The sequence below is a fragment of the Metopolophium dirhodum genome, chromosome 9 (assembly GCF_019925205.1).
Source record: "Metopolophium dirhodum isolate CAU chromosome 9, ASM1992520v1, whole genome shotgun sequence".
NCBI classification, from domain to species: domain Eukaryota; kingdom Metazoa; phylum Arthropoda; class Insecta; order Hemiptera; family Aphididae; genus Metopolophium; species Metopolophium dirhodum.
Window position 1 is genome coordinate 11,677,853 of NC_083568.1, and position 23,987 is coordinate 11,701,839.

Genomic DNA, 23,987 nt, shown 5'->3' on the forward strand with positions numbered 1-23,987 from the left:
ACCCACTCAAAACTTTTTACTTAGGTAGTAAAATATTAAACAATAAGGAACAATAAATATAATTTGAATTGATTCAAAATTCACATCAAACACAATATGGAAGATTATCCACTCCAAAGCCAATGGGAGAAGATCTGACCCCCCACGTTCCCCCCTTGTCTACGCCACTGTATATTATATATTTTCTATTTTCTTTGTTATAAGGTGTTCATTATACAATTTTGCTGTTTTTTGTTTCTTATTATATCTTTTATTAAATACTAGTTAATACTTATTTCAACCATGTACTTAAATGTAATGTAACCATTGTCCATTGGGCTACCAGACCGTACTTTCAATAAATAAATAAAGTTTTATCTAATTTTATTTTCATAACTAAATAATTATTTAACAGTTTATAATTTTTAACAATGAAGTCAACCTATACATTATATTTATTAGTATGACAATTGGGAAAATAAAAAATGTCATATTAATAATAACTTAAATATACCCCTAATTGCATACTGTAGTATAATATAAAAATAGGTTTATCTATTTAATATAATAAAATATACAAGGAAGATAATTCGACAAAAAACATTATTTAATACAAAATTTTACAAGATATGTTATCAATTAATAATTTTAAATTTAACAGACATTACTAAACTTTAATGTTTAGATACTGATATATAACTAAATCCGAAACCAAGTTTGACAGATTTAAATACTCTTGTTTTGTTTGTTTGAATGGTTCAATACTTTGTTGATTCTGAAACAATTATAATGAGCATATAAAAAATTATTTGAATTACTTCTTACACTATTTACCCTGATTGAATAGAACATGTTTATAATTTTTTTTTTATGAAGATTATATGAAATTTTTCCATCCTGATTCCTTTGAATTTTTTTTAGAGCTACTAGAATACAAAAACTGACCAGTTATATCTAAAACCAATTTTGATAGATTTGAATGCTCTTCCTTCATGCCCGAATCGTTCAAAACTTTGTTGACTCTGAAACAATTAACGAGCATATAAAAAATTATTTTAATTACTTCTTACACTATTTACCCTGATTGAATTGAACTTTTTGATAATTTATTCTTTCTGTTAAGGTTATTTAAAAGTTTTCCAGCTTTATTTCTTATTACTTGGTCTTCTTCTATAGCTACAAGAATTAGTGAGACTACAAATAAAACTGGATCGTAGGAATTCCAGGTATTACTTATCTTTAATAACTGTATAACTTCCTGTAAGTATAGAAATTATATTATATACATGACATCAGAAAATATTTTACAGTGATATTGGATGTTAGAACATACATCAATTTTATTCTTGTCAGCAAAATTCATAAGAACATCATAACACTCATCATATATCCATTCTGCAATAATTATATCTGATTTTACCTTGTACACATTTTTCAAGTGTTCTGGTAAACCAGAAAATGCAGATTGATTGTTTTCTATAAATTTGACAGGCTCTGTCAATACAAAAAAAAAATTAAACGATAATATAGAAAAAACTTATGTAGGTAGTTTTTGTAGTGCTTTTTTTGCTTATTTTAATATTTTTAAGTGCTATATGAATGCTTATATGAACTATTTAAGTGCTTTTTTGATGATTATAGGTGATCTAAATCCCGAACCCTGGTTATGACTGTTATAAGTGAATAAAATGTTACAATATAAAAATTAACGTATCCGGCATGTTCTTAACTTTGTTTTATAATAGGTCAATTCACCCTAAAACTAAAGACAACAACACAAGATCGGTTCTGATGAACAAGAAAATGTGAATTTTCTATGTTGCGCGTGGGTCAGACAGAGAAAAAAATAGTGTACTGACATTCTCTTAATAACAACTGGAAAAATGACATGAAATAATAATATAATATTATTATATGCAATTTGTTTTAGCAACAAACCTACCATATGACTAATAGAAAAATAAATTACTAATAACAATATAAATATATTAAAATATTCATAAAAATTACTAAAAAAACAAGTCCATCTCCTTTCAAAATTGTTTTTCATATGCAATGATTTATCATATAATTATTATATATATAAAAAAAAAAAAATACCAACATATCCATTACAGTGACTCAATAATGAGATACACAACACTTACCTATACAGCAGTAGTTTTTTAAATGATTTTAAAACTTAAAACAATTACCCTCATTCATCCAACCCTTGGAATGCATTCTTTTTATTTGATGTATTGAACGTTTCAGTGTCGATGACATACCATGGTTATTAATAGATGATAAGAGCTTATCAACTGGTCTTTTCAAATCATGTGTCTAGAAAAAAAACTATTTATATTAAACAATTTCTTCATAGAAATTTTTTATTGTTACCTTGGATAATATTGGTCCTACTAATTGTAATATTGTACATAAACAATGCATTTGTAGTTCATAATTTTCATCATTCTCTTTACTTAAATCTGTAATGCAGGACAGAATAGCTTTTTCTGGAAAAGCGCCCTTTTTAAAAAGTTCGCCAATAAATCTATCAAAAATAATAATTTATATAAAAAAGAAAATAAGGTAATAGTTAATTAAATAATATTAATTCAAAACATACCTGCAATTACATATGGATTTTTTATTAAAATCGAATTGAAAATTATTTAAAGTGGATATACACTTCTTTGGTACCTGGTAAACAAATAATAGTATGTATAAGTATTATTTAACCCAACCTTTAAAAATTAGTAAACTTATTTTGAATTCAGAATTACATATAATTTTATACAGGAATGAGGAATAAAAAAAAAACGTATAAAGGTATTATAATATGTTAAGAACCATAAATGATAATATTAGTAATAAATAATAATCATAAGTCATAACAAAATATAATGACAACATAACTATTTACCATATTATCATTTTTCATCTTCTCTTTTAATTTATTTAATTCTTGTTGATACTTTGTATGAAATACATCAGAACATTTTTTTAATAAAACTTTTTGAAATGTTGTTTTAGTATCTGTAGCAAGTTTATTAAATTTAGGGTCATTCATCATACATGCACACATTTGGGCGTATATGTGTGTATAGTTTTGCCTTTTTAAAGCCTAGATGGATAAAATGCAATAGATAAAATAAAATGTAATGATAATATTATACAAATTCCATTAGATGTTAATCGGTAATGATATTATATACATACTCGATCAAATATTATATCCGTTATATCTTCGAGTAATTTAACACTATGTATTGGCAAAGCAATCATTTTTTGTGTCATCTTAGCCAAGTTGACATCATTTAAATGATAAACAATCGATCTTACAGTATTTAATACTTGCTAAAATAATACAAATTTTAAAAACTAATGATTAAAATGTATAAATATATAGAGACTAAATAACACTTAATATTGCATGAATAATAAATTAAAACTATTCAATCTCTAATTGTTTACACGAGTGCAAGTGCAAGAAAAATGAGTAATAACTATTTTATCTCTATGTTGTGTATATTAATACACGATGATTATGTTCATCCAGGCAGAATAAAGTAGGAAATAGCAATCTAGAGACATAGGTATCCTGACTACATATTCCTACCATTTAATTGTGATATTGATTATTGTTTCTATCAGGCATTAGAACTTTGGATTAAATATCTTGTAATAATGAACAATTTAACTTATTTAACATATCATGATAATTATATATCAAAGAAGCATTAAAATTTTATAAATGTGTAACATCGTGTATAACATTGAATACTTACATCAGAGTTATTAATTTGTTCCATAATGATTTTTTTCAATTTTATCAACTGCAGTACAAACAATCAACTGAAAATAAAATAAAATAAATTATAAGAAAGAAACTGATTTAAATTTAATAATAATAATAAATTAATACAACATTTTATTTAGAAACTGATTACAAAACTCAAATAAAAAGGCTAAATCAAAAATTTAATTATTTACTTCTTTATAATAAAATACGTTTAATATAAAACACAGTTATTAGGTATATTGTAATTGTATGGAAATATAATATGTTATACCAGTGTTATTGCATAAACCACATTATTATACTAAAAAGGACTAATTTTATATTATCCATACAATTACAATTACTGTCACATAAAATAAATATACCTTACTTGTAGTTATTTGTGTATAGAGTATTAACTAGTTCTGCAAAATCTAGTCTTATAATCTTCAGTCGATACAAATAAATCAATGAAAACGGGCTTCACAATTCTAAGATCAATGATGAGAATTGGAAAATTAGCATTTATGCAGCTATAATATATTTATACTATTATGTTGCCAAGTATTTGTTATTATACGTAACACACCAAGTAACTATTGAAATTACCTAGGTGCTACTTAATATCAATATTATGCTAATGCAGGCCAAGTATTAAATTATAAGTTATAACAATAATAAACAATGGCCAAAAGCACACTGGATAGGTGCACAACTTAAGTCACCTAAGTATCTCCTATATAGTTACTATATTTAGGATAACTACCACGGAACCATTTACTATAATACTACTGGTTTTAACCTACTCAAAGTGGGCGGATTGGTCGAGATTTGTCGAACGCAGAAATGTGCGGTTTTTGGAGTCAACGGTTCGAATTATCGTGAAATCGATTTCAAACGATGTGCCCTACACAATTCGTGGCGTGAAATAAGTAGAAATCGGTACCACGAGCATATACCACAGAAAATCAACCGTTCATGCACGGAAAAAAGTTACGATTATACACTGTTTAATCTAATAGAATTAGTTTATTTATATTGTAATATTTCGACGGTGAATTGTATCCAATAAACATTTAACTTTTTTTAAGTTTGGTATTTATGTATAGTGTTTAAAGTAAAGTAAAGCAAAGTAATATTTTCAATTAATTGAATTATTTTTCCTCGACTTAAAATATCCTTAGGCATCTATATTAAGATCCTTAAGCCCGGCATCTATGGCCATTAGCTGTTTGCAGGGTTGTATTGTGGTGATGGTAGGGTTTTGAACTGTGAGTTTTTTTTTTTTACACGTGAGTGTTTGGGTTTGGCAGAATTTTTAAGTGGGCACCCATAGGTATCTGCCATGGCCGGGTGGGGGATGGCGGCCTTTCTCTCCAGATACCGTGACTGGCCGAAGAAAAATGACACCCGTAGCCGGGATCGAACCGGCGTCGGTGCGCGTCGCCACCGACGCCTTAATCCGCTCGGCCACTTCGTCCCCCGTAGTGTTCGCCGTCGTAGTCTTGTTTGCACAAGCATCAAATCCCATTTTCTTTGCTGTAAATTCTTAGTCCATCGTTTTTGCATTTGAAATTCCCACATATTGCATTCATGTTGTACTTTCAGTATAGCTATTGTGCCATAACGTGAAAATATATTAAATTATTGATAATACGATTTGATATTGAGTATGAAAATTTGTGACAGGTAGTCACTTGTTTTGAAACTTTCTATAAATAAGGCGAAAAAAATGAGATCAAGGAGAATGAGACATTGCCATCTAAAGTTGTTACTGAAAATACGTACACATTATTTTACACAATATTACGACGAAGATAATATTCCTATAAGATTATGTTCAATAGGTGCTAACAAATATTCAAAACCGTATAAAAAAAGTCCATTTTGTTTCCTTGAGGATGTAACTTAGAAAATCGTTGACCAAAATTCATTAAATTTATCCTTATATTCTGCAAATGGTATTCACTATAGTGAGTTAATAATAATTAAAATAAATTGAATTCGAAAACGAATTTAACTCGACGTTAAAACTGAAATGATGCATTAAATTTTAAGCAAACACTTTGTCATGTAACAAAATCTATATTTATATACTATTATTATGAAGAAATATGAGGTATTTAGCATAGAATTACAGAATTATAACTAATCATGACAATCAATTTAATAGGTAGTAACAATACTTTATTTTTGAAAAAAATCACTAGTATATCAACTAAGAAATAATTCAACAATTACATCTATATAAAAAATAAAGCCTCCAATATTAAAGTGATAACAATTTTATAGAAGATACAGATAAAATGAAGTGGATATTGAAAATAATATTATGAGTTATAAAATGGTTAAATAATTTAGTCGTGTAGTCTGCAGAATAGTGAAAATTAGTATACGTCTTATTATACCCTATTATATTATGCTAATAAAATTTAATTTAAAAACAGTTTGAAAATCGGAAATTCGTTGGTTATAATTGTTTGTCGCTTGTAAAAACTGGTGATATTTACGACAACTTTGTAATAGATATAAATAATTATTATAATATTGATCGAATTAGTTTGAAAATCGAAACTAAGTAGAATGTAGACGTTTATTTGAGATACGCGGTGGCCGTTGTTCCCGGATATTCACATAATTTGAATAAAATATATTCTAGAAAAAATACTTTTGCTCTCTTATTATTTTCCGATAACAAAAGAAACGAAAGGTAAATAAAATACACGTACGAATAGTCTAATTTATATTCATAGAGGTACGGTCTAAGGTAGAATTTCGCGTTGAACTCCTTTCGGCATGTAACCGGGCACGTTCAAAGAATGAACCCTAAATGGTAATTTCGATTGTATAACACAATTTTAGTTTGCTAATAAAAAAGTAGGGACACATAAATTTGAAACCCTAAATAGCCTTTTTGCGTGCACATTGAACTGTGCGGATACTGCCGCACAATATACCTATACATAAAGTTATTTATATGTTAATTTAAAAGGCTACATCTCTCTCTCGGAGCTGCTCGGCGCGAGGGAAATATTATAATAATAAATATACATAAGTATAATTTCTCACGATCGGTCTTAGGACGTCTGAGAAAATATACCTACCTATATATTATATTGTATGAGGAATATTTTATTGAAACGATCTCGAACAATGGTAAACGAACACGATATTTTTTTTTCGCCGACACGATGATGTTCATAATATGTTTGTCAACTATACAGTTGGCGAGAACGTTTCGTATGTTTTTCCGCAAGTCTCGCCACACAATATTATAATATTACTTAATTATGTGTACAGTTTTCATAGCGACCCGCAGTGTATGGTTTTACAATCCGTGGCGTCGTATCGGATGAAGTTATAGTGCACTGCAAAAATCTTATCAAACCGAACGCAAATACGCGTCTTCAAATCGCCGTTAAAATATAATAATAATAAAATGACATAAACATTTCCCCGCACAATTTATTTATTTGTCGACGCGGTGCTCGGCGAGATTTCCGTCGGTTCATAAATATTTTTTCGTAAACACAATCAGTCGTATGAAAGTACAATATTATATACATACATAAGAATATTACGCAAATATTGATTTACCGCACAGCTCAAGTGTTACCGGGCAGAGAGGTTGTGGGGTGGTTGGAGGAGGTGGGTAGAGAAAACCGTAATAATAATAATAGTAATAAAAAAAACTTACGCGCAATATTTACCCGAAGTAATTTTTTTTATAAACTACGTCCGACCACCTTCAGGACGGAGACAGGGAAAAACGGTGCAGCGCAGCTATAATGGAGCCGCAGCAGTGTAGTGCGTGTGTTGAACGAAATTCGATTATCGACTGTTTCTCATTACCTTCCTTATATATAATATATATGTATATATGCAACGTGTAGATACTTAAAAAATATATTTACCGTTTGCCATTACCGGCACGAACCGCCATGTTGCAGCTCGCCTATGTATTATAGGTATATACGACTTGCGCGATTTTTTTTCCTGTGAGAGGGAAGGTAAAAAAAAAAAAAAAATTGAAAACCGGTGGTGAATTTTATTTTCACCCTCGTCGTTTTAAAATGTAATATGTATAATATTATTTTGGAATCTTAAAAAGAAGTGTCGAGTTTAACAATCCAGCTCTGAAAACGCGCGATTCTGATGCAAGTCGTTTTTATTTCGATTTTTACACAAAAACTTGTTTGCAGCTGCAGCAAACCGTCGTATTAATTTGATTGAAAAGTTTAAGGTAAAAGCATAAAAAGAAACAAACACATTTAATAAATTTGTAGCTTTCACGCGTTCACTTAAATATATTTTAAGTATGGTTCATATATAATATATAATACGAGGTGCACGTGACAATAAAATGGGTACCTAAACGTTAATTGGTAATAGTAATAGTAATAATAATAGTAAAGTATAAGCACGTAAATTAAATGGACGAAATTACACGGTTATGTAAAATAAAACCGCTTAAATTAAAACAATAATATATTTTTTTGTTTCAGTTTTAAAAAAAAGTTATACATTATAAGTTTTTTTAGGGATATGAAAAAATGTATATTATGTTTAGCTCTTATTATTTTTACATTTCAAGTAATATTTTTCGCAGGTGCATTAGTAATATGTTTTTAATTAAGTGTAATCGGCCGTTTGAGCTTACACTTTTTGAGTATCTATAGTTTTTTTACATTTCATTCAGGTACTACTCTCTCCATTACTTACCACGCGTGAACGTCATTAACTAATTAACTATTGATTGTTACACTCGTCGTTTCATCTGGATTATCAGCGTCAGAACACTTCGAGAACAAAATGTTGATATTCGAAAATGATTTGTTTTTAAAATAAATATGAAATAATATTTTAATATTTCACTGCAGCGAAGCGACTCACCGACCGTTCAAGGAATAATATTGAGGATTGATATATTATATAATAGCTGCGTATCATAATATTGTCTTGGTTGCATGTCGTCTTAACTGCATTTCTGATTCGGTCTCATACCGTGATAATAGGTCGTAAAATTGGTAAAAAAAATTAACGAAAAATCGTGTTGTTGGGATGGAGACAAAAACGTCAAGCATTAAAATCTCTTTTGCGCCCGTGGGGGTAATTGTACCTAACGGAAAGTCGTACAATATAATAGCATTGTAGTGGAATTTTATAATTTATTGACACACGAATTCGACCTTATCCTTCAAGCTGTTTTCAACGCGTTAAAATATATGTCCGACGTTTTGTGTGAGAAGTTTTACTAGTGCGCGTTTGGCTGCAAGTTTATGTGCATAAGCTCGTGGCTTTTTGTGATAATAATTATTACGAATAGACATATTTCAATCACGACCGATCTGAAAACGAAACACGGATGACAATATTGACAAACGACCTATTAAAATATTACCTTATCACGACCGTCTCGAAACACTTCGATTCGATCGGACCCACGATATCGATTGTTCACGAAAAAGTTTAACCATCCCCCCCCCCCTCCACCACCCTGTAACTCTAGTCACGAAGGATTCTAAGTGCTGCGGCAGGTAACGTCTTACGCAGTTATTATATATTGTTATTTGCTCTTATTCCGTCGGGTTTTACGATATTATATTTTATTTTCATTTTTTCTCAGCGAGCAAATACATTTTTTATTTTTTATCTCTCGTGTGCATACACGCGCGCCAGCAGTGTGCGCTGAATATAATAATAATAATATTTTCTAGTCACGCGGGTAGAGTATAAGAGAGTTAGCAGGGATACAACATATAAATATATGCACATATATATATAGGGAGAGAGAGAGTGAGAGAGAGAGAGAGATATGGAACGAGATGAGTAGGAGGAGGAGAAAAAGAAGATGAAGACGAAGACGACGGAAATACAGTTTTCTCTTAAATTGGATTTTTTTCTTCCTCCTTTTCGCGCTCCGCCGCCACCGCTGCCGCCACTGCCGCCGACGTGCGCTCGTCCCGGCCATTAATTCCGGGACGTTCCCGAATTTCACTGCCTCCCCGCCCGCGCCACCACGCTGTATACGTGCGTTATATTAAAACGACTTCATTTTTTTTTTTTTTATGGTGAAAATATTTCCGAAGGAAAACGAGGGAAAAAGAAGTGGAGAAAAGAGCGCGCTGGATTTGGCGGGTGATAGTGCAGTGGTGTGAGGGGTGCGGGACGGAAAAACGTCATACACGAGGAACAAACCATATTTTCAGGAAATATTTATAATACACACGCGACTGAATTTATTAAAACGACATTCTCTCTCCGTGACTTTTATGTATATATATATATATATGTATATATGTATATTTTTTATTATTATTATTAGTATTCGCATTTCGCCAAAACTTCCTCCGCGGGTTAAACGTTATATTTCTCGGTGTGTGTATTTTCACAAAGGAAAAAAAGAAGTTTCGCCTTTATTAAACTATATATTTAGAGTATACAGAGTGCCCGTGTTATATAGTTTGCAATCTTTTTATACGTACGTGTAAAAGTATACGAATTTTGTATTATACGCACGCTTGTGAGACAATTTAAACAATATGTATTTTTATATATATTATATTATAATACGATGCGTGTTTAGACAGGACAGTATTTATGGGGAGGGGGGCAGGGGACAGTTGTCGCAGGTGGCTGATTTTTAGGGGACAGGTTACAATCAATAGTATATTTTTATAGCTTAGAATTATCTGTTACACCATTATTTTTGCCTAATATTAACACATTAGCACTAATTAATTGTACATTAAATATCTGTAATGATTTAACCATCGCCGTCAATTATTTATTATTATATATAACATATGATATTAATAAATAATTAAATAATTACCACAAGAATTGCTAAGTGTCTTAACATAATATGTCTAGGTAAGTCCACTTCAAAATAAATGTAATTTTCCGTATAATTGGGTGGTTTTTACGTGGCCGCTTGGCGGCAAATTCCTATTTACGGTCCACCTAGGTACCTACACCGGACTACACGTCTACACTCTACACATCATTATTGTTTAATTATATGTGTATCTACTTGTGGAAGAGGTTTTTTCCAAGTCAAAATTCTATGTATCCGTCGTCATTGGTATGCGTGCGACTATACGAGTGAAAATGTATTACAAATAATGATAAAAATAATGTAAATAATCGTTATTTTTTAGGTAAGTATTTGGAAAATGTTGGAAATTTAAATCGGTCAAACGCCCAGGATATTATCATAAACTACCCGTCCAATAAAAGTATGATTTTGTCCGATCGATTCGAAAAATATACAATATTTTGCAAATCAATTGCAAATTGTTTTTTAGAATTTTAAATATTTTTAATACAATAGTTATGTATTAAGTAATAATAAAAATACTTGTCAGCTTTGGAAAAAAATACAATGATTTTGAATCAAAAAAAAGCCATTTGCAATCATTCGCATTTAATTTGGAAAACATGGTCATATTTTTCGAATCGATAGGAAAAATCAGTCGGGAACTAACTTCACAGGCATGTGTACAATAAAGCAATAAAGTTAACAGATTCACAGCTACAATTACATCGGGTGTGAGTACGCGTGTACGGGGTAATAAATAGTTTGTCACAGTTTTCCGCGATTTACACACAATTTTCCAGACACGATCGCACTAATTAATATACTAATGTTATGCACGACTTACTTGATGTTCGAATGGGATGGATTGTGTGGGCGAAAAAAATTCACAATATTATTCCAAACGCACGTTTGTATGACGTCGAAAATTCGCGGTGGTATACACGTGTACCAGTGGTATAACACGTCGAATGACCAACATTTTTTACGGGTTTTCCTCGGATATCTGTGACTCGGCTGCGGTTTGCTCACGTGTGCTGATTATAATAACAATGCTGTTTGTTATTAAATCGTTCGCTACACTATCGTCGTTGTCGTCGTGCGATATCGTTAGTGTTTTAAACAACAATAAATACGCGTAATATTATTGTGCGGACGACCGAATGTTTTTGTATTCAATATAACAACTATACGCAGCTTGGTTGGGCAGTGAAACGGAATTTCGAATTATTAAAGAAAAATAAGGTAACACATTTTTTTTTTTTATCCTTTTGTATTTAAACGAAAAGTACACGGCAGTAGCCATTGTTTAAAATTTAATACTACACAATATATTATTATTGTTATTATTATTATCAGGTGGTCTACTGTTAGTATACGTTCCCCGAGCCTGAGGGGAAACTGTTCATCATCATCGTTATGTTATCGCTCGACTGGTTCGCGAGGACTGAAACCATCGATTTTTGTCGAATTCACTTTTTCTGGGGCATCGTGAATCGTCTCACACGGTATATATATATATATATATTCAGCTCAAACACTTGCGGGTCTTTGCAGTCACAACTCACAAGTCTCGTGGGTCGTTCCTGTAGGGAATTTAGGAACATTGTAGCATAACTTTAGCGTTCTATTTGTAAACAGTTTGCCTGCTGGCCACGGAATAGGTATAAAGAATTAATTGTATGTGTGCGCGGGGCAAAGTTTTAAATATTATTTTGGGAAATATTTACGAATTATAATAAGCAACACATATTTTACTCGTAGGTATAAAATATTTTCATTTTCATACTGCATTTAACCTATATCGCATAGGTCATACTGCAGCACACTAAGTTAGGGACATATTTTTATTTAGCCTAGATGATAATTTTTTATGTAGGTATAGACATTTATTAGTTTATTTAATATTATAGTACAAATCATAGTTTATGTCATGTTATTTATCAGTATTTATCATACTTATCATCTACGTTAAATAATTATAAATTATGAAGAAGTTCAAATCCGTTTTCAATATAAAAATTAAAAAATATTATAATAATTTTAACGTCTAAGTTTTTAAACTGTAATACAAGATGTCTTATAATTAGACTGTACTGACATTTAAAAATCAGATCAATTTGGTAAAATGTTGTTTTAGTTTCATCTTTCATTTCTAATAATTGTTATGAGTTAAAAAATTAAGTAACTAACCAACTTTAATTTCAACAGAACAAAAACAAATCGAACGACTTTTATTTCGATATTGTAAGTATCTGTTATATTTGACGTAAAGAATCGCATTAAAATATTGACCTCCTACATACTATCACGGTCTGTACGTATAACATGCATAATATATAATTATTAATTATTGCTGAATAGCTGCCAGCCAGTCCCTACGCGGTGGACAAAGCGTTTTTCTTCGTCCGAGACTTATATCTGTTCGTAGGAAACACACGTCTTTTGTCCTGTTATCATCGTGTCGCATGTACCCTCGTGAAATAAGAACGTCGTCGTTTATTTTTTTTTCGTCACGTGCGACCCACCTCGGTTATAGTGTATACGGTTTCAGTGCAGAGCAAACATAATTTATTTTCTCCGCATATACATATATTATTATACATGCATTGTGTACGTACATGCCCGCCGCGGGTAAAACAGTAATAATTCCGAGACCCGCGAAAGCTTTTTAAAACGCACTCAAAGCTGTAAAGGTACACATCATGTGTGTGGTATATAATATACCTATACCGTATGAGGGCTTTTTGCAGACGATAATAATAACGCGTCCAATCGTTCGGGACGTGAAACTCGATGTCTCAAGTCTCGTCCCGTTCGGTTCTTTTCAAGTCTCTCTCGCCTTCGCCACCCCGCACCCTTGCAGCGCACGTCCTGCATAGAGGTGTATACACCTGACTGTATGATATATAATTCACGAGTCGCTTCTATTCACGATGCACCGCACCCATGTACACAATATCATGTACAACAAATACGATGTGTGTGTGTGTGTGTGTGTGTGTGCCGTCGTTATATTATATTCATGTATAGTTCGGAAACGACACGAAACGCCGTCATCGTCCGAGGAGAGCATGCCATTAATATTATATGCGTGTATATATATATATATATATATGTACAAACATCACCGTCGCATAATTTGGAGCGACGTTATCGAGAAAAACGGCGACGGCGAGCAAACAAACCCAAGTGGTCTCGTCATCGTTTGTCGTGCGCGGCGGAACACTCATTAGGCTGCTCGTCATAATATATAATAATAATAATAATACTACTGTGCGCGGCGGTCGTAGCTTTTGATTGGTCGCCTACGACGTTATTAAGCTCGTCGCAGTATATATACAGTCGGCCGAGCTCTTGTGTTATAATATACATTTCATCTTTTGTTTCTATTTTTTTTTTTATTATTATATTTTTTTTTTCGCTCGCGGGCTCTCCGCGCTGCTGTTGTCGTACGGTTATTACTTATTATTATTATTATTATATACGTATCATCTCTCCACTAGACGTGCGTGCACAAGTCTAAGTGTCTGCCTCAGATTTTTTTCCATGTATATACGCCGCTGTGAGAGGCGACGACGACGCGCTACGTTGGCGGGGGGAGGGGGTTGTGTCGAGATGCGGAAGAGACGCGGAATAAACAAAAAAAAATAAATAAATAATAATTGCATATTTAACGTCGGCGGTATGAAATGGGAACGGAAAATCTTGACGTGTCCTTTGCGCGAGAATATATTATTATTGTCATTATAACGTAGGTATATATATATATGTGTGTGTGTGTGTGTGTGTATTATGATGTATAGTGCATACGGTTTTCCTCGCCCGAAGCGTACCAAAGATGAATAATAATAACGACGACGACAAAAAAAAAGGGTTCTCCTGGTATACAAAAACGCACTCGGAGTTCAGTGTATAACGTATATATATATATATATATTTTTTAATTATTAAAAAGCTCTCGTTGAACCATACACATCGCTGGCGCATCGTGTATTATATACTTATATATTGAACGCGCGATGACAAGATGACTGGTACACACACAGATGACATATATACACATTGTATATATTTTGTATACTTAGTTGATGTAAATATACAATGTATAATACATTATATACAATATTATAAAGGCATAGCAGAAAGATTTCTGTCGAGTTAGCACTCGGTTTTTATTTTTTACTCGCCTTTGTGAGTGACTCACATTTTTACGCTTCAATCGAGCGTTCGCCAAAACTATGTGCAGAGAAATGATATATAAGTTACCTACGTGCGTGAAGTAATATTCTTTTCTGGTTTCAGACTTGACGATGGCAATATTATGATGGTACATGCGTCTAATGCAATACGAATTTATACGACTCGACCCGACGGAACGCATCTAGACGAACTGTCTCGGTAGAAACGACGGTGCATGATGACATGTCCTGCACAATAGAAAAAATATATATATTAATTGCAGATATCGTATTATTGTTTCGACTCTAGTGCCGGTCCCTTGACCCTTTACCATCAACCTATAACCCTTGACCCTTCACGATGACCCATCGATGACCCCTTCGCTGCGGGCTGCAGTTTTAAGGGACTTCCGCTGGTGACACTTTCCTCCCCCTAAGTCAGCTGGTGTTGCTGGTGCGGTCGCCATTAATGTACTCATTTCTACCACTATAATGTTCAAAACGAAGGACTACACATAATAATTGAATATTATCATTTATCATTTTATTATTATTGTATTATTTCTTTCTTATTATTGTATTCTAACGTTCAGTTTTGAACTATATTATTTTAAATTATTGTAATCGGATCGTTGATCCGTTGAAATAAATAAATAAAATAAAATAATAATTGAATATTATAAGTAATGTCGTTGGGACCTGAAGGCAGAGATAACCTGCAGACGACGACCGATCGAACGCGTATCACGCTGTAATATTTTAAGCGTCACACGTCGCACGTCATCGACTGAAAATGTATTTTAAAAATATTTTCTCGTTTGCGACGCATATTAGAATATTCAATTTTACACTCGCGAACGCTGGTCGATTGCTTTTAAAAGCACTCTGTCCACTTGTACTCATATAACTATAACTACTTATACCTACAGCCTACTTATACTTGCCCAAACCGTAATACGCATACGCTTATAACACATATTATAGGTATACTTAATCGTTTGGTCCTCTGTGTCGCACAGCCCCTGGATATTTATATTTATAATATGTAGGTATATATTGTTGTGTGCCATTTCTCGTATATTCAAAATGTACCTTTACGATGTATATATAGTACGTATTTACCGCACCTATATATGTATGTAAGTAGTACGCGCCTTTATTGGTTAAAAGCTTTTAAAAGCCATTTCGGAAACGTGTGCCGACCAATTTATAGTTATATATTATACTCGACGCGTGTTTAAAAGCAGACCGACAAATGCTATATACAGGAGCGGAATAAAAAAAAATGCACTTTAAAACATATTTTTTCCACTCTCTCCGAGTTCTGTTTTTGTATAGTTATTTTATTTTTCTCTTGTACTACTCTACGAATATTACGAGTACCTACCTTACACTGTATATACTGTATACAGTATAAATATATAAATTGGGCGAAGCTCTCGTCGAATGTTCGTTAAAAATGTTTTTTTCCTCACGGCGAGTCTCTTATTTTATTTTTATTATATTTTTAAACACGAAACGACAAAATTATTTCGTTTACAATTTTTCACATTATATATTCATATAATAATAATATAATGGGTGTATAATAATATATTGTACAGTGGCCGTACCAAAATAATTTGTATTCGACAAATTATGTTATCGCTCTCAAATTTTAAGCAATAAATCCGAGGTCTATCGAGTTTATTAACACACTGTATGTATAACATTTTACGCTCGTTATATTATATTATTATTATAGTTTATTTACTGCGCCCAATAAATTATGGTGCCTATACAATATAAATATATATAATATGTGCCGGCTACCAGCTATATATTATAACGTTATTATATAGGCAGGTACAATTATTTATCGATCAAAAACGTTTTTATTCGTTTTGCGTTTATTATAATATTATTATATAAAATGTTATACAACCTACAGGACATGAGCTATATATAGCTAGTATATTATACATCATAATATACGTGAATCCGGCGAGGATAAATAATAATAATTTATGACGCATACACATAGTAAACCCATGATAAACTGCAACGTGAGAAAAACTTAAAACGACTTTAAAGGCCGCAGCGGCATTATATTATTTATAATATGCGTATAGCAATAGCGGCCCAGTCTAGGGGATCGTAAAATACGCCCGTAGAAAAATACGCTTCTCGTTTGCATCGTTCGATCTAAAAATACACGTACACACCTGTCGAAAACGTGTCGAAAAATGACGAAGGAAACTTTGAAAAAAAATAAAATTACGAAATGGTCTCCGTCGTGGAAGAGCTGCCTCAACAGCTGCGGTCGTAAATCTGCAGCAGTGCACTCGTCCGTTCGGTCAGAGTGCAATGTTATTGCGGTGCAGTAAGCGGCACACGATAATATATTATACTATATTAAATAAGACGACTATATGAATGGGTAGGTACTTACGGGCGAATTCGTTTTTTTTACGGCCGCATATTATAATGTTGTTCAAAACCGATTGCTGGCCGTCGGCGAGGAAGAAACAAAACGTTTTTAGCGGATCCGATATAGCGGTATACATCATTACCCGAAGGAAACTTTGAAAAAATTGAAATTACGATATGGTCTCCGTGGAATCCACGGCTGCTGCAGCTGCAGTCGTAAATCTGCAGCAGTGCACTCGTCCGTTCGGTCAGAGTGCAATATTATTGCGGTGCAGTAAACGGCACACGATATATTATACTATATTAAATAAGACGCCTATATGAATGGGTAGGTACCTACGGGCGAATTCGTCTTTTTACGGCCGCATCATATAATATTTTAATGTTGTTCGTTTACTGACCGTCGGCGAGGAAGAAAAAAAAACGTTTTCAGTGGATCCGATATAGCGGTATGCATCATAACATATAGGGTTGTAATCTGTCCCGGTCAAGTGCATTTATGTTATTACTTTGTGCAGCTCTCCCGTAGCAGAACGCCGGTATAATTTTTTATCATACAACAATAATAATACGAACATCTCTCGGAAAGGGCATTTATACCAATTCATATAAGGTTTAATTTCTATATATTTTTTGAACGAGAAGCGATTGATCGGCGTTTAACGAATATAAAAGCGTTTAGGTAATGAACATAAAAATCAACGTGGGCTTATAAAGGCTTATAGACAATTAATTTAGACCCGCAAAAGTATTGAAAAATAGGCTCCAGCCTCAATATTATATACGCCGTTAAAATACCCACAAACCTCGTTCCTGCCCTGTAAACGACGTCAAGCACGGTTAGTACATAATGTGCTTATATATATATATATATGCGTATTATATAAAATGATAATAATATAACACATAATATTATATAATATATTATTATGCGCGGTACCTAATAATGCCTCCGCCACGACCGCCGGAACCACCACCGATAAATCATCGGCGATATAGAGGGATTTTTGTAATAATAATAATATTATAATATATACCATCATCGGGCGGGTAGGGGCAGCGTAAAAAGGTGATTATTTTCGATGCGCAAAGTATAAATTATATAATAATAATATATTGTGTGTGTGTGTTTTTTTTTCTCGTTGTCGTCGTCGTCGTCGAAGGGTTCGCTCCATTAGTCGAAAGAATTCTATCGCGCTCGTCGTGTTTATACACTACAGTCTACAGAGTGAGTGAGTGAGTGTATGTGTTTTTGTGTGAAAGAGAAAGAGAGAGACGACCACAGCACGGCCGACATCTGCATAATAATAACGGCAATAGCGTGTGTGTGGAGAGAAGAGAGAAACGATGAAAAGGGTTAAAATAAACACAGCACTGACGGGCTGGCGAGATCGTGGGATTTCGGTCAGGTGTAAACGACGACGAGGATGCTGCCGCCGCAAGGTATACGACGACGACTATATACGTGGTCGTGTTACTCCCTTACACCGACCCCATCAACCACCCGACGACTGTTTCGATATTCTTTTTTATTTTTACCCTCCACACCTTTCCAACAAATTATTATTATTCAAAGATATACACACCGCGGGTGTGTGCTGTGTGGTGTGTGTGTGTGTGTGTGGGTATCAATATCTAAATGCAAATTATTAAACATATATTATAAAGGTGCGTAATAGTTTAATGTTTGGCGCATCCTGCAGCAGTCTCGAAAACAAACACCGAGACTAGACATTAAAGTGTGATTTCCAGTAGTTATCGTTTTCTAGCGGTTTTCGGATGTAGGGCAGTTCCATTTTACGCGTTAAAATGATTATATTGAATAACGAGTAATTAATTTGTTGATTTACTGCAAGTAACGTTTTGTAAGTGATTTGTAAATTTTAGGGGCCGACCGCGGAAAATTTAATTTGCACCGTAGGCTATAGTGTCGGGGTGTCAGGGGTAGTAGCCGATGTGTTCCAAAGAAAGCAGTCGAAATTCGATCAAAAGCTCGTAGTACTTGATATTGCGATTATGAAGTATATAGTATTTGCCACAATAATAATTATGTTATATCAATAATTCGTGTATAAAAGATCTTAAACGTGTTATTTTCTATACTGGTTATTGTATTTCTATTATTATACCATTTTACATGAATATCCGATGGTGTCGATTAATTTAATAATTTATTTTCCTTGAAAATGTTTGATTTAGTTCGCAGAGAGGATAATGCGATATTTTTTTAGCACCAGTGAAGCGAGCGATATGCTTACTGCAGGTGTATATACGACAATAATAATAATAATAATAATAATATAATGCCTAATATATTATTATACGGACGACTGTAATTAATTTTATTTTAAGCCCTTTTTATACGTGATGAACTATACTGTACGATGAATAACAATTATTATTAATGTTGTATATATACTTGATTTACTTAATGTGCAACTAAACAATTGTAGGTCGGTTCTCCGTACTCATAATATAATATTATGAGTATATTATATTATCGTGAAGTAGAATCGCGTGGTGTTCGGTGTCTGTTCTGTAGCAATTGTATATTATTGTTTTCGTGGTGTTTTTTTTTTTAAGATATTATTTTAGTTGAAAAATGGCGAGTCCAACAGCAATGGCATATCCAATTACAAATTGTCTCGGTAAAATACGGAATGGAACACGATCGACTTAGGCGCCTTAATAATATAATATATACATTATATACCATATACCTATATATACCAAACTACTGAAGTGTGTATAAACGTAAAACAGATCTAGTGACGAGCAAAACTTTTCTGCATGTACATAATATACCACCAAGGGGGAAATTATTTCTTTAAAATGCAAAACGGAGAATAATTATTAGTTTTAAAACAAAGTTTACTTTTGCCGTCGTTATACATACATATTATATACTTGCACACGTATACTTACATGCACGTACATAGACATTTATGTATATATAATATTATGTTTATTGCGCATTCCGTATGACGGCTATAGTTCCGATGTAATAATACTCGAGCTCCATCATTACAATATAATAGCTGTATGGGTAATGAATCATTGTAGGTAATATATATTTTAATATTTATAGGTATTCGTCAATAATTGTATGAACTAGTGTCGGACATGAAAAAAAAACTATAGATACGTGAGTTTGAATTAAATTAATCGGCGAAAATATGTTATGACAATTATTATCTCTATTATCAAACGGGAAATGAAATTATTTAAAAAACTACAAAATGTTTTCTTTTGTTGGTTGCATAATGTATACTATCGTGGACTATTATTACATATATTTGCATTATTAAATTATGTTTTTTATTATAAAAAAATGTCCAAAATGATTATTGATTATTGTTGTATAATATCAAATATTAAGAGTTGAAAAAATGTCTATGAAACTTTGAAGGATCTATATACACTCCCGTCGACCGTGGATGAAATACCAAACCATAGTAATATTGACATTAAGGGGTGGTGCAGTGCGCTGTATGCCCCGGGGCCCAACAATATGGCTTTGTAATATAGAGATATTTTTCTCGGCCGTAAAAGTACAGTTTTTCCGGTTTAATTGTTATTTTATTGTTTCGACGGCAATCATATTAAAAGAATGCTAACTGCAGCGGATCGTATAGCGTATACCGTAATGTGTTTAATACTTTAATAATATTATAATATTATACGCTGCTCGTTATAAGGAGGTTGCGAATGTATAATATTATGAGCTATTTGAACTTATACAACACGCGCAAGTGCGCAACACGCGTCATCATTAGTATTTATTATTATTATTATTATTATTATTATTATGACATCGTTGTTCGCATATAATAATAATATGACATAATATAAAAATATGTAAATATTACGGACAAATCTTGAAACCAACACGAGATGTCATCATTATATTATAAGGACAAGACGACTACGTCGTGACGAATGAAAAAAGATAAACGAAAATAAATCTCGAGATTCGTGTGGACTCGGAAGTTATCGAAGAACTAGGACGAAAAAAAGAAAAGAAAACTTAAGCTTCCGGTATAGGCGCATTATTATTTATCATATACATATAACACATATATTATAACATGTCGCGCAAACGGGTCCGTACCATCGGTTTTTTTTCAGCCGATTTGCGGTGGCCGCAGACCATACTATTTATAATTATTATAGTTGATAACAATAATACGGAATACAATAATCTTTTGTTATATTATAAAATAATTTTATAGTATTAGATATTAATATATCATACCTGCTACAGAACGGCCTTTAACCATCACTCGAGGCCACAATGATTAGGGACGGGGGTCGTAAAGGAGCGATTGGCGTTAATGTGTACTTAAAACCGAAAATATTGAAAGACCTCAATCGGATAACGATCCTGTGAATTGATATGTAACTCAAAGATCCGAAAAAATCGTTTGACGGTCGACCAGCGGCTGATAATATAATAATATTATGCATTCGTAGGTCATCGTAAAGAATTGACAAATTTCGTTTTGAATTTTAGAGCGGCGCTTTAACAGCGTCTTGTCGGCAAAGCTGTATAGGTTTATGTAAATTTTTCTTATGAAATAATAATAAAAAAAAAACGTAATTATAACCATTACGATGAAACCAGTTTCCCATATCGTAAACTTGTGTAGGTACTCAATTATAATATACGTTATAACTTATAAATTATAATATACATTCGAACGACCGATGCCGCAGATTATATTAATATACTATCACATTATTGTGAGATAGTGTTTTTGAGTTGGAAAATCGTTTATGTCGTAAGGGACACATTGAATTAATTTTAAGTAAAAGCGCGCATTAAAAACATAAAAAAATCGAATGAGATAAAACAATAAATATATATTATTATACGGCGACAGAGTAGGTCCGGTCGGCACGCTCAACTGAAATTTATTTTATGATAATACCTATATTATGAACACATAATATACAAACGCGGAATAGAGTAAATTAATATATTATTATAATATAGAGATAGGTAGTACGGGTAAAATAATATCGGTCGGTCCTATCTAAACGATATCTTATTATGAATAAACTGAGAATTTTGAATATTTTTTTTTCTCTCGTCGAAAGTGCCTTATTAGCATATATACGATAACACAATGCGCTCCGTCGTCGTTGTACAGGACCACTATACGGATATTATGTTTATTTGCCATCTACAGCAACTTTCGGGGCTTATATAATTATCATTATACACGTTTATATAGGCACGTCGTGAGTTGTAAAATTAATCGACAAAACCTGTTCGATCGCGCGTCGAGAAAAACGATATCATAAATATTCATTAGGAAACGCATAAACAATTATTGAATATTATTTTCTATACATACACTCCGCACACAACGTAATATATTATTATAATGCTAAAGATGTAATATAATAATAGTATGTAGGTGTGCGCATAATAGTCAAAAAACCGGGCTTAAGTAACAATGAAAAAAAAAAATAAATAAATAAAAAAAATAGTCAAATATCGCCGAAAATAATGATACACTGAGACTGAGCTTTGCGATAGAACAATTATTAATATAACGTACCATAACTTATGCATCGAAAGTATAGATAGAAATGTGATTATCTAACCGTCCGATGCGAGTGGACAACATCGTATAATATTATAAATATCATTACGCACGAACATAATATAGAATCGTATACCTAAAGGTTTATCAAAATATGTACTTATTAAATTAATGTTATTTGAGCATTCCAAAGAAGTAATCGAGATATTGTATTAGATATTATGCACTTATAAGACGAATAAGAATAACAATCTATTTAAATGCATAGTAAATATTATAATTAGGTATATATTTATGATGAACGATGATTGTCGATAAAATATTAAACTGATGAAACTGATTGAACGCGTCGAAACAATTTAAACCATTACGGCCTTTTGTTGTGAAAAACTTTTTCGTTCGCATTCATTTCATCGAAACATCCGAAACCCTATATTTCGAATACTGGTTAAAAAAAATTAAACATCAGCTACTCTTTCTGCTTCTGCGAAAATCAATCGAGTGATACTGAAAATGATTGGTGTTCGATAAAAGTTTTGGCCGATTGCGTTGAAGTAACAAAGGGTTCGGAAGTTACTATCGTAACTTTATTTTTGAATAGCAATAGAAGTTTAGAGTGATTAAAAAAAAAAACGAAAATGTATTATGAATAATATTAGTGTAATTTTTCGTTTTTCTAATAACATTCGTACGAATAGAAAACACACATCACCGATATCTTTATAATATTTTTTCTCGATGATTCGAATATAACATCCATTACAATTGGAATCTCCGTGTTAATTATGATAGCTATATGACTGGTGGAATGGTCAAAGCTTAATATAACGGCCGTATATTGTGTATCATTTTCAAAACATTTTAGATTCTGATCGAAGCGAGGAATGTATTGATTTTACAATGATGTGTGTTTTAGATTCTGAGCGAAGCGATGAATGTATTACATGCATTCAATGTATTATTGATTTTACAATGATGTGTGTTTTTTTTTTTATTTTTGTGTCTGTCATCACCTTTTAACAGTAAAGTGCTTGGATTTTCTTCAATAGTAACTTTTCTGATAGGAAAGTTAATCTAGTTGGTACTTTGGGGGGTCAAAAGTACAAATTTCCCAGTAGTTTTCACAAGCGACGTGAAAAACAAAAGAAAAATTAAGGAAAAACGGGAATTTTTACGCAAAATCTGTTTTCGAGAAAATCGATTTTGGTTTTTAGTGTAACTCTAAAACAAATGACCTCAGGGACATGAAATTTTGACTGAATGTTTATATTAGCATTTTCTATACA

General features: G+C 32.3%; 1 protein-coding gene and 1 long non-coding RNA gene across 2 annotated transcripts in view; one reads left to right on the forward strand and one right to left on the reverse strand.

Moving 5' to 3' along the window:
• Positions 1 to 590: 590 nt before the first annotated feature.
• LOC132952625 (uncharacterized) overlaps positions 591 to 23,987 on the reverse strand; it is a 28,613-nt gene continuing 5,216 nt past the window's right edge. The window contains exons 2-12 of the mRNA XM_061024962.1: positions 14,829 to 14,989; positions 3,750 to 3,816; positions 3,181 to 3,318; positions 2,885 to 3,085; positions 2,588 to 2,661; positions 2,359 to 2,512; positions 2,175 to 2,301; positions 1,313 to 1,473; positions 1,059 to 1,237; positions 814 to 1,001; positions 591 to 754 (exon numbers count right to left, since the gene is read on the reverse strand). Coding sequence (XP_060880945.1) covers positions 857 to 1,001; positions 1,059 to 1,237; positions 1,313 to 1,473; positions 2,175 to 2,301; positions 2,359 to 2,512; positions 2,588 to 2,661; positions 2,885 to 3,085; positions 3,181 to 3,318; positions 3,750 to 3,773 — 1,203 coding nt within the window. The 5' untranslated portion in view covers positions 3,774 to 3,816; positions 14,829 to 14,989 and the 3' untranslated portion in view covers positions 591 to 754; positions 814 to 856. The remainder of the gene's footprint in view (positions 755 to 813; positions 1,002 to 1,058; positions 1,238 to 1,312; positions 1,474 to 2,174; positions 2,302 to 2,358; positions 2,513 to 2,587; positions 2,662 to 2,884; positions 3,086 to 3,180; positions 3,319 to 3,749; positions 3,817 to 14,828; positions 14,990 to 23,987) is intronic.
• On the forward strand, positions 11,414 to 15,080 carry LOC132952626 (uncharacterized). The gene is made up of 3 exons (XR_009665479.1): positions 11,414 to 11,804; positions 11,919 to 12,067; positions 14,865 to 15,080. It is a non-coding gene; the product is annotated as an uncharacterized LOC132952626 (long non-coding RNA).